Raw genomic sequence first — 12,372 nt, 5'->3', positions numbered from 1 at the left:
TAATTTTGGTTGCTGCCAACTCTGTTCTTAGCTAAAGGTTATTTATCAGAATACATGGACATTGGAGGACATATGTATATGTGGATGACATATGTATACTATCGTCAAGGGGCTAATATTATTTTCATACATTGGATGATAATTTTGGAATTATCTGATTGTGTTTTGAAAATACGAAGACCTGAGATTCTTTTTATTATGAGAAGATGATTTGGAGTTGTGCTTACTATGGACAAATGTATGGTCTAGGGCTTTATTTCTTACATATTTTGGATTGTATTTTTAGTATCTGATTGTGTTATGAAAAGAAGACCCGAGTTTCTTTGTATGATAACAAGATGATTCAGAAGCCTTTTATTTTGTTGCATTTTTTATTATATTCTTCTTAGCATACTTCTATGTTTTATTTTCGTACTTTCAAGCCGCAATTCAATATCTTTGTTATCCATGTGCTTTACTGCCTTTCTTTTGTGTGTTTGTATTTTGTCTCATAGACAATGATGCAGAATTGAACATTGCAAGTCGTTCACAGGTTCGTCTCTCTCTGCTTTTACTTCTTGGTGTTGCATACTTGCTTGTAGAGACATTTTCTTATGCAATCAACTCTGCTTTTCTGTGTGTGTTGACAATGGACCGATTATATCCTCTATTCTGTAGGCAACTGTACACAGTTCGTGATGCAGGAAACTTGACACTTGGTTCATTCCATGGCAAGAAAAGGGTGGAATGTTGTTGTAAGTAACCACATGGGTCTTGGTGGTGTGTCCATTGCAATAAGTTTAGTTATATAATTTACATTTCCAGTTATTAATATTTTACTCCACAATCTCCCTATAAAGATAAAAGGTCACCTCCCTGCTTGTCCGCATGACCGCACCATGCCGCCTCGCCCCGGATGGTGGTCATTGCTCCGCCCGCGGTACCTTCCAGCCAAGAACGTCATCTCCACCCGACCAGGTTCACCTCTCTCTCTCTCTCTCTCTCTCTCTCTCTCTCTCTCTCTCTCTCTCTCTCTCTCTCTCTCTGTGTGTGTGTGTGTGTGTGTGTGTGTGATGAACACATCATTTTATTCTGGCTGGATGCTAGAGGTATGTGATGATGCAACAAATTATGTGCTTGTGCTTGAAGGTAACTCAGCCGATGGACCTTTTCATGGTTTAAATTAAATGGTGTGCTGAAGAGAAACACCTTACTTTGGATAGAGATTAAAATGGAATCTGCTTGGACTATGTTGCCCATACAGGTTTGATTCGTATATACATCTGAAGTTGGCTATATCTGGATGGGTTTCAGTTTCTTTCTTTCAGAAAGGCGAGGTGTTCTTGGATTATTTGCTTATCTGCTTATTGTATGGCCATCTATTAAGACTATTATTGATTACAGGGTTTTGGTATGTTTCTATAACACTGGCATGATCTCTAAAGCAAGTCTTAGGCCATAGATAGGATTTTCATCATGTATGTTATTTAGTTGTTATATAGAAAAACTAAGCACATAACTTTACATCACAGAATAGTGCTGCTTCTGGGTTGATGTTGCCATTGATATAAGGTTACTAATATAACTCGCTGCCAGTTGTAGGGTGTATTGATATAAGGTTACTAATATAACTTGGTTCCGGTTGTAGGGTGTATAGTTTACACTCTATGAATCATGTCGAGGTTCCATAAAAATCTGCTATGTGTTTCAACATTTTGCAATGTTAGTTGTTTATCTATTATGTTCTACTTTGTATCTGTGGGTTTCTCCAAATAATTGTGTGCTGGGAGAGGAGGTTTCCACGACTATTGATCATTTATCAGTTAGAACTGCTGCTGAAGAAAGGTGTCCTTTGGTTAACATTTCTGATATAACATATGACGTTGGAATTTCCATTTAATTTGTGAAGGAAAGTACATCAATAGATAGGCCTTTCTTGGTATTGCCTGCCCCTTTGGTTAGAACTGCTGCTGAAGAAAGGTGTCCTTTGGTTAACATTTCTGATATAACATATGACGTTGGAATTTCCATTTAATTTGTGAAGGAAAGTACATCAATAGATAGGCCTTTCTTGGTATTGCCTGCCCCCTTTTCTATTACATGTATTCATTTTGGATATTCATCACAATTGCATAATTTTTAATTGCTTATGATCTTCTGCACATTTCCTGTTAATTATAAATAATCATAACCATCTCTAGTCAGTACACTGTAGCACAATACCAGAGGGATGCTTGGTACTGCCTTTCATAAATTGGTAGTTTCTGCTTCAGCAGTGAGTTTTTGACGAATTACTGGGTATGCAAATCTAGGTTTGATCCTTCTACTAATTTATACCCTGATATGGAAGTCGATGGCGTGATATGCTTAGTTGTTGACATCCCCCCTGAGAGTTTTCTAGAGAGGTGAGAAATTTATAATAAGAAAAACACAAACTATTTTTGTTGCAGTTCTAGTTCGTTGTAATGAGATGACTCTTGTTCCATTGAACTCAAACTTTGTTATGAGACTCGCCTTGCATATTTTTTTTAAAGAAAAGTGAATGCAGTCCTGAACTTGAATGAACCAAACTTCTGATCATGTCATTCTACTCTTTAATTGATGCTATTTAAAGGTTTTGTGTCGAGTCATTGACATGTAATGTTTTAGATATAATGGATGAAATCATGTGAATTCTAGCTCTGGTTCTTACGTAGTGCTATGCATGCCACTGACCTTCGTGTTTTCCATTATTTTGCAAAGAATTTGTACATGCAAATTTTATTCATAGCGAACCTACGTAGTAGTTTTTGTTAGGTGCATATTAGATAGTATAAAGTTTTGTCTGTTAATAGACATTTTCTTGATATAAGTTGTATTAAAGTTTGGTTTAGATGTATTTTTTTGTTGCACCACCTCAAATACTGGTTCACTGTCCTCCTCTATGTGTACTCTTCCTATTACATCTAGTAGTTGATTGTGCTTTGGTGCTTCTTGTCAATATTAGTTTAACTCTCTTTGGCTCATTGCAATATGTCGGCATCTAGAACAATCAAAACAAGTCCTGGTTCAGACCTATGTGCATATGCAATTCATTATTATTGATTTGAAATGTTCTTGTTTTGTTGTCCATAGTTGCAGTGGCTTGAGGAAAGGCCTTTCCAAAACTGAACTGACAAATACAAGCTTATGTTCCCAAATGACAGTTCTGAGGTATTCCTTCTGCACTTACTAGGAAAGGAGTAATACCAGTAACATACTCATCTAATAGGTTGTATGTGCTTTGGTCTTCTAGGAAAATGTAGCGATGGTCAATGATCCTGCTGCCCTAGGCGACGAGGCGGACGATACTTCAAGGTATGTGCTTCTACACGCCCCCAGTGTTTAGTGCTTCATCTATTGTCACCCCTGTATGTGGGTTTGACTCTTTTGCCTGTCTGAAGTAAACTGAAGGATGTGCCGTTGGCTGATGAGGTGATCCCCACTAAAGCCAAGAAGGCTAGGTGCAACTAAAACCAGGAAGGCCAAGTGTTGTTAAGTGCTCGCCCTTTTGGTACGACTATTTAATTTGCTCCTTGCTTACTCGACGACTCCTGTGATGCATCTTACTAATCTGCGCTTGCAAATCTATATATATACATGACATTATCCTTTTGTTCGTGGATGTGCGAAGGAATGATGTCTTCGGTATGGGAGTATCTCTTCAAATGTAGGTATAGATGGTAGAGCAACTAAACAACGTATGGGGTCGTAACATTCTCTTTGGTGGAAAAGTCCCTCAATTCTCGGCCATTGTTCTATTTCTGATTTATTGCTTGGTCATGTAGATGCATCAGTATTGTAGTCAAGGTTTTTGATGTACTCTTGTTCCAGCTGCAACCATGACAAGCTGCACCTACAAAGGATAGTAGCACATATGCTCGTGCGTTGCAACGGGAGAAAAAATAATATGCATTTAAAGTTAGTGAGAATTATATGTGCAAGCAAAACCCTGTGTGCACATGAAAAAGGAACATTTAGCTTCTCGGTTTCGCCGGATGTGAAGTAATCAATCCGCTATTTTTTCATTCATTGATGAAGAGCATTTAAGTGTCTTGTTCGTAATCGTACGCCAGGGCCCATGAATTATTCAATCTACTTTTCCTTTCAATCGAGGAGATTTTAAGGTATGAAGTTTCTGAATATTATAGAAAACATGGACCATTTTTTAAATACTGAACAGGTTTTTGAAAATTATCTACATTATCAGAAAAACGAGAACAAATTTTGAAATAGGAATATCTTTTAAAATTCACAAATATTTTTTGATAACACCAATTTTTTTTTAAAACATGGACATGATTTGAATATGTGAACATTTTTATAAAACATGTACATGTGTTTAAAATTCATAACATTTTTCGAATTTTTTATCTTTTATACGCGAACATTATCTTGAATTGTGGAAATTTCACTAAAACAAGAATATTTTTCGAATTTGGAGTTTTTTTAAATGCCATTTTGAAAAACAAAAATGGGAAACTTTTTTCAAGTTCTGAATATTTGTAAAAATTGCAACAAAATTTTACTAAACCAAGAATATTTTTTGAATTTGGAGTTTATTTTAAAATGTCATTTTCTTTTTAGAAATCTCGAACAATTTTGAAAAAAAATAAAATGAGAAACTTTTTTCAGGTTCCGAATATTTTCAGAATAGCAAACAAATTGTAATTCTGACATTTTCCAAATTATTTTTTTGGAAATTCTAAACTTTTTTGAGAATATTTAGTTAAAGAAATAAATTCTGTAAGAAAATAAAAAAGGGAGAGGGGAAGGAGAATAAAAATGATAGTAAAACAAAGAAACAAAAAAAAAATGGGCCAGCCTATTATTGTTTGTCCTGTGCGAAGCTTCGACTATTTGTGGCCCTGTGCGGGAAATAGAATTTTCACAGCTGCTTGGGCAGAAAAATAAATGGGCTGGCTTCACTAGGCCACAGCGCACGACCCACATATGAAATTCTGGAAAAGCCTTTTTTTCAAGAAGACGAACACATAAGAGTTTAGTACCAACTCGGATAGAAAAGTATTCTATATAGATATAGATATAGATTATCATTTGTGATCTCAGGTTTCTACTACCTCCGATCAACCATAGTTCAAAACTTTGACACTTACTATGAATTGGAGGTAGTTCTGTCTATCTTTTTTTGGGGGGGGGGGGGGGGCACTTTCGATCTATATTCGTCTTCAATCATGGCAGTACAACGAACACCAGAAATAATAAAGATTACATCCAGATCCGTAGACCACCTAGCGACAACTACAAGCACTGAAGCGAGCCGAAGGCGCGCCGCTGCCATCACCCCTCCCTCGTCGGAGTCGGGCACAACTTGTTGTAGTAGACAGTCAAGAAGTTGTCGTGTTAAGGCCTCGTAGGACCAGTGCACCAGAACAGCAACCGCCGCCGACGAAGAATAACGTGGATCGAAAGGATCCAACCCGAAGACACACGAACATAGACGAACCAACCAGATCCGAGCAAATCCACCGAGGATAGATCCGCCGGAGACCCAGCTCACACGCCCACCAACGATGCTAGACGCACCACTAGAACGGGGACTAGGCGGGGAGACCTTTATTCCATCTTCAGGGAGCCGCTCGTCTCGCCTTCCTTAGCAGGACACAAACCGTAACAAATCCCAAAGGAACGACTAACAACGGAGCCCTCCCGCCGGTCCTTGCCAGGATCCACCGTGCCCCCATGGCCCTAGCGTCACTGGAGACGAGGCGGACCTACGGTGGAGCCGGCAAGAGGCACGAACCCTAGCTTTTCTTGAAGGAGGAGGCGGCAATAGTTCTACTACCTCCTATCAACCTTAGTTCAAAACTTTGACACTTATTATAGATTGGAGGTAGTTCTGTCTATCTGTATCTCTACATGGTTTGGGCAGCATGTGTGCATTGGACATTCTGATCTCTCGGTGTTTTAGTGACTATGAAATCAAAGTCAAGTCATGGGGAACCTTGCTGCTAGGTTTGAACCTCCTTATGCGGTCATGCCGGTGAGTGTATGCGCCTATGTCATATATTGTGTTAAAAAAAATCCACGACTACTATCAAAAGAATAGTCAAGAGAATATCATGCAATCCCCACAAACAAAATAGTCGGGTACAAGTGCTGAAAAGCGGGCAGATGAATCACGGTCACGGCGTTTTATCAATCACTTGCTATGCACACATACGAGAAGGCGCAAGATTCAACACGCTGGATGGTCAGGCGGTGGTGTATCTACGAGATGGAATGGCGGCGGCGGCGCTGGAAGAGCACCTTGGCGTCGGCGGTAGCCTTGGCGCCGAGCTGCTGCAACCCAGGCTCGGCAGCCGGGCGCATCCGGAATAGCGTGTTGAGCCTGCCGAAGCTGCGCGCGAAGCTCCGTAGCAGGCGGTTCGCCGGGTTGACGCGCACGAGCTCCCGCTTCATGCTCACGTGGTCCTTCTCCAGGTCCGTCAGCCGCATCCGCATCCGCGACACCTCCAGCTTCAGCTCCCGGTTCTCCCGCCGCACCGACGCGTAGTTGTCCCGCGGCGACATGGCGCCGCTCCCCACCCCGCTCCCGGACCGCATGTTGTTGCCGCCGCCGCCCTGCACAGTCGATGCGGACGACACCGCGCCGCCGCCGAAGAAGAGAGCCCCGTCATGGCCGCCGCCGCCGCCGGACTGGATCGCGCTCCGCAGGCGGATCTGCTCGAAGTAGAGCACCTGCACCGCCATCTGCACCGGCAGCCGCTCGTTTTGGGCCGCGTGGCTGCACGCGTCCGGCGTAAGCCGTTGGCAGTCAATCGCCTTGCACATCCGGTACCTTTCCGCCTCCTTGATGTTCGGGTGCACCTGCTTCCATGAACGTTCATGGTAGTAACATTAATACGTAATATATAATAATTGAAGGGATAAATAAAAGAGAGAAAAAGAAAAGGTGGCGGCGTGCCTTGAGGAAGATGTCGACGGCGCGGTAGATCCCGTCGGTGACGAGGCGGGCGTGGTCAGGGAGGATCTCGGCGAGGGAGATGAACTTGGCGGGGACGAGGTTGGAATCCAGCGCGATCTCGGCCAGGTAGCTGTCCAGCAGCTTGGAGGCCTTGACTATACAACTCTGCTTCGGGGACCGCGGGCTGTCGTAGTCGAACCCGCCGCCGTCCTCCTCCTTGTCCTCGTCAAGGTTGAGGAACACCGAGAAGATCCTGGCCACCACGTCCGTGTCGTACAGCGTCGAGGCCTCGCCGGACCCGGTGGCGATCAGGATGTCCTCCAGGATAGCCTGCTCAAGCTGCATGCCGATCCGCTTCTCGAGGTCGGCCTTGCATATGTTGGAAGCGGACAGCGCCATTGCCGTCCTGAGGAGCCCCGAGAGGAAGGCCATTGGCACGGGGCTCTTCTTGGACTGCGCCGGTAGCAAGCCGACGATGGTCTCGACGACGGCGCGCTGTTTCTTGACGGCGTCCGTGTCCGTGTCCGTGTCCGTGACGCCGCCGCATTTGTCGGCGTCCCTGCAGGGCATGAGCCCGTACAGCGAGTTGTGGGCATAGTTGATGAGGATCCGGGTGACCGTCTCCTGCCTGAGGCCCTTGGACTTGACGGCGGAGAGGAGTCGCTGGAACAAGTCCAGTCCGAGGCCGGCGACCGACTTGCCCCACCAGTCCCCCTCCCCCGGCGAGTCAAGCGCCGCCGGCTTGAGCTGCGCGCCAGTGTGGTCCAACCTGGAGAGCAGCCCGGACGCGAGCTGCTCCTTGCAGACGTTGTTGGCGATGGCGGCGATGAGGCGGGCGACGAGGTTGACGTCCTCGGCGGCCGGGAGCAGCGCCTCGCAGGTGCGGAGCACGGCGACGGAGCTGGCGATGCTGGGGAGGACGGCGTCGCGGAGGAAGGCCTCGGCGCGGAGCTCGAGGTTCTTGTCGGAGAAGTCGTCGGTCATCTGCAGGTAGCGCGCGGCGCAGCGGAGCATGGCAACGTTGGCAACCGTGATATCGACGTGGACGCCGTAGCAGAACTTGGCGGCGAGCTCGAACGCCGGGGCGCCCCCGGGCGTGGCGTGGAGGGTGAGGCGCGCGAGCTTGGCGTCCTTGGCCTCCGCCACGAGCCGGCGGATCTTGCCGCTCCGGGAGACCAGCGGGAACTGCGCGAGCAGCTATGCCATGGGCATTAGGGCGTCATTTTTAAGCTCGGCTGCAGTTGATGGACATGGTGGTTTCTCTCACCTTGTGGAGGGCGAAGCTGGACGTGCCGACTTCCACGGTGAGGTCGCTGGAGACGTCGGTGGGAGGCCTAGAAGACAAACAGGAGCAGGCGGCGTGGGCCGTAGGAGAAGAATGAGGATGGATGAATCCAGAGAGGGGCCGGGGGAGGAGGACGGACTGCAATTGCTAGTGTACCATACCATTCATTGGCGTGCCGATTGTTGAGGCTCGTCCGGAACATCTTCTTCCCGGAGACGCTCACGCTCTGCTTCATCTCCGTCACCGTCGCCACGCCCATCTTCTTCCCTTATCTCTCACGCACACACGCGCGGAACTCAACAACAAACAACCAGCCAAGGCGCTGCAAATCTATATATGTTTCTCTCTCAGACTCAGCTACGTGTTCGTGTCCAACACTTGTGGTTCAGTCTTCAGTGCCCTCTCTGTCTTGTAGGGGGAGAGAGAGAGAGAAACAGAGAGTGAAGTGAAGTGAAGCCGATGTCTTTTACGTTTACGGTTATTATTACTAGTAGGTCGAGAGTGTGTGGTGTGGGAATGCGTGTGGAAAGGAGTGTTAGCAATAATAATATAATATATGATTCCATTTAGAGAGGCAGTTTCCTACAATAATATATGAAAAGATAATATTCAAAATGTGATTGATATCTCACTTTCTTTTGAGCGAAAATATTTAAAGGATTGATATTTTACTACAACACTTGCTATAGGAAATTAATTTCTCGCTGGATTTCCATGGACCAGACACGGCGTTTAATCACAAGGAAGAATCGGAAAAAACAAATCCATGCATCCATGATGGTGCATGATTAAGCCACCGGTTTAAACAATGGAAAAGAGGGATGAAAAGGATAGGGCTTGAGGCAAAAGAGAAGCAAAGGCAAATGCAGGCTTAATTAGTTAAACGAAAGGGAGATTAGGTGCTCCTTTGACAGCAGAATCGGCATGGAAAGCTTGACATGACAGCACGCATTGGGTCTGCTTGTGGGCCACGCGTCTCACCAACCTCTAGTATAGTTATTTATTAACTGACTAAAGCGTTGGGTATCGGCGATTCGATCCGTTTCACAGTTGTGTGATTGCGAAGTCTCTGTCGGAGTCGGGCGGGAAATCATTGGAGGACGGCGAAGTGTCAGTGAAAAAACATCTAGTTCGTGTTTGACAAATAATGACAGCTTAGTTGCTGGGAACCACTAGGTCGAAGGTGTTTTCTCTTAACTCTTTCCAGGAATCGGCTTGATTGGCCTAGCCTTTTATCAGACTAGCCCGTAGCCCTTGGATTAGATGAATAGGAGACGTCCGATTATGTAGGCCATACTACAGTTAGTTGGCTCTTTGCACTAACTACGTAGTACTTCCTACTCCCTCCGTTCCCAAATATAAAGCTTTCTAGAGATTTCAACAAGTGACTACATACAGAATAAAATGAGTGAATCTATATTTTAAAATATGTCTACATACATTCGTATGTTGTAGTCCATTTAAAATGTCTAAAAAGACATATATTTAAGAACGGAGGGACTGTTCCCGTGAAGCATGTCTAGAATTCCGTAAACCAAGGAGAAATGGCGTAATTGATGCATGGAAAAGGGCATATAGGGATCACGCTTAATGTTTTCAGAGAAAGAATGGCGGCCAGGCTCAGAGCGCGAACACCGACGGTCGCTCTCCTCGGGGTGGCGATGTTATCAGACGGTGGTGAGGGCCGACGAGGGTAGGCTGGTGATCCATAAATACAGAGATCAATCGTAGTCTTTTCGATAAGTAAGAGTGTCGAACCCAACGAGGAGCAGAAGGAAAGGACAAGCGGTTTTCAGCAACGTATTTTCAGCAGCACTAAAATTATGATAGTTTGATAGCAAGGTAATTTGTAGCGAGCAATAAGTAGCAATTGTAACAAAAGTGCAGCAAAGTAGCTCAATCCTTTTTGTAGAAAAGAACAGGCCGGAACTTTCTCTTATAGCAAGTAAAGCGTTCTTGAGGACACAACGAAATTTCATCCAGTCACTTTCATCATGTTGATTTGATTCGTGTTCGTTACTTTAATAATTTGGTGGACCGGTGCTTGGTCATTGTTCTTACTTGAACAAGCCCCCACTTATGATTAACCTCTACCGCAAGCATTCGCAATTATGAAAAAAGAATTAAGATAAATGTATGTTGCTGCTAAATCTCAGTCGACTGAGACTAAGTCATGATATTAGCCGTGCAGATTGATTAATCTGTGTTTGTCGCTGTTGTAGTGTTGTTCAAAGACGTACTGGGCTGAGGCTGGAAACGGGCAGGGTGTCTGCCTTCCGCTATGTGGGCTTCTTAAATTGCTTTCTTGTCTGGGCTGTGGCCTCTGCCTTGGAGTCCTTTCCATTTTTATTTTTTATTTCTTCTTTTATTTTACCAATCTTACAGTGAATCTTAAGGACGCAGCTCACTATGTGTGTGTACACGGATACTTGTCTAGTTTTTCCCCTGTTCTAAAGAAAGATCTACATTTTTTTCCTTTTATCCTTTTTCATTTTAGTGTATTTATTACTTTTTATTGTGTTCTACTCGGTTGCTTTTATTTTTATTTCTATTTCTGTTTTATTTTTGTCTTACTTCTTTTGGAGACACATCTAAAATTCTGTAGCACATAAAACTTTTATTCTCACTCGTTATTGTTTTTTTTACATGGATTTTGTTAATTACTTATTTTTATGCTGCCTTTCTGTCATTTCTTTTTTTTCTTTATTTATTACCCAAAAAATATAATGTTTATATGCCCTATTTTTTTCCACATCAGGTTGATAGAGAAGCATTTGCTTTTCCTTTTTTTTTGCATGAACTGAAGATGTAATTACTGAAGGGGATTGCTAATACTCAGTCGACTAAGTTTTAACAAGGTCTCAGTCGATGTCCTGGTCGTTGGATCGTTTGATGCTTCAAGATTTGTGCAGCCATGTTTTCTTTTTCTTTAGTTTTGTTCTGCTTTCTGGGGTTGGCCAATTATGTGCAATGCGTTGGGCTCAAGTTGGTTGGGCACGGATTTTTCTTGTCTGGTTGGGCTGTTTTTTTTAAACAACAATTTTGTCTGTTTTTCTTTTATGTATTTTTACCATTTCTTTTATTTTCTTGCAAGTGCCATTTAACATTTTTTTCTTGCATTGGTGTTCCTCATGGCATAAGTTTTTTTTTTTGCATTTTTTCACCTTTTCTTATTTTCTTATTTTATTCTTTATTTTCAATTTTTATTGCTTTTAGAAGTTTTTTTTCCTAAATGCATGGTACTTGCTACATTTTTATATTTTTATATTTTATTAAATAATAACTTCTATTTTCTCCATTTGGTTGCACAATCGCCTCGACTGTAATTGCATATCTTCCACACTACTGCAACTCAATGTTGTTTTATCGAGGGACGAGGGGCAGCTGCATGTCTACCATTGGGTACGTAACTGCAAGTGTCATGCCCCTACTGCAACTGCATGTCTTCAACGCGCAGCTTAGTGTTGTTTTGTCAGGGAGGGGCAGTTGCATGTCTAGTATTAGGCACACAACTGCAAGTGTTGTGCCCAGATGCAATTGGAGGGGGAAAATTCACCTCCAGAGGACGTGTCCGAGGAGCATCAAGTCGCCATCCTTGTCTCCCTTCCGCTCACCGTCTCCATGAGACTCATCTCCTCGTTCCCATGCTTGCATCCGAGATTCAAATCGTCAGAAAACCAGCTTCAGAGAAACGCATCGCATGCTCGTCTATGCGGGGCAACGATGCGAGCAACGACCTGCACAGTCTTCCCGACGATGGCAAGGGCCAAGCCCGACTGGGAGAGCAGGGGTGTCAGTGTACCCGGCGATGAGAGAAAAGGGAAATGAGAGGGTGGTAGGAGCGCGATGAATCAGAGGCGGCTCACCTTGGTTTGTGCTCTTCCCGGAGGAGCACGAACGTGAGGACACGCTCCGGTGATCCTCCCGTTGATGGCGAAGTAGGAGGACGGGCGGCAATGGCTGGTTCTGGATCTCCTCGTCCACCACTGCCTGTTGCCCCTCCACAGCATGAGGACCGGTGGCGAGGGGCGTGCTCGACGGGGAGAGCAGGGGCGGTGGAAAGCTCGGCGCGACGCGGAGTCGCAGCGGCCGCGGTGCGTCTCGGAGGGCGGCGACATGAGGAGAGGCAACGAAGAGAAGGGGAGAGGGCGACGGTGTCAAC

At 44.5% G+C, this 12,372-nt stretch overlaps 1 protein-coding gene across 2 annotated transcripts; it reads right to left on the bottom strand.

Moving 5' to 3' along the window:
- Positions 1 to 6,064: 6,064 nt before the first annotated feature.
- LOC123125836 (BTB/POZ domain-containing protein At1g03010) lies at positions 6,065 to 9,308 on the bottom strand. Of its 2 annotated transcripts, none has more exons than XM_044546284.1 (4): positions 8,372 to 9,308; positions 8,193 to 8,259; positions 6,926 to 8,122; positions 6,065 to 6,828 (listed from the first exon to the last, which is right to left on the bottom strand). In XM_044546284.1, exons 1-4 carry the CDS (start codon positions 8,467 to 8,469, stop codon positions 6,229 to 6,231), a joined length of 1,962 nt encoding a protein of 653 aa, XP_044402219.1. In that variant the 5' UTR covers positions 8,470 to 9,308; the 3' UTR covers positions 6,065 to 6,228. The 2 variants fall into 2 exon arrangements, with proteins under 2 accessions (XP_044402219.1, XP_044402220.1); XM_044546285.1 differs by having other exon boundaries at positions 6,926 to 8,110.
- Positions 9,309 to 12,372: the final 3,064 nt, after the last annotated feature.

The sequence above is a fragment of the Triticum aestivum genome, chromosome 5D, assembly GCF_018294505.1.
Source record: "Triticum aestivum cultivar Chinese Spring chromosome 5D, IWGSC CS RefSeq v2.1, whole genome shotgun sequence".
NCBI lineage: Eukaryota > Viridiplantae > Streptophyta > Magnoliopsida > Poales > Poaceae > Triticum > Triticum aestivum.
The sequence above is the reverse complement of the archived record's forward strand: the minus strand, read 5'-3'. Positions and strand labels throughout refer to the sequence as shown.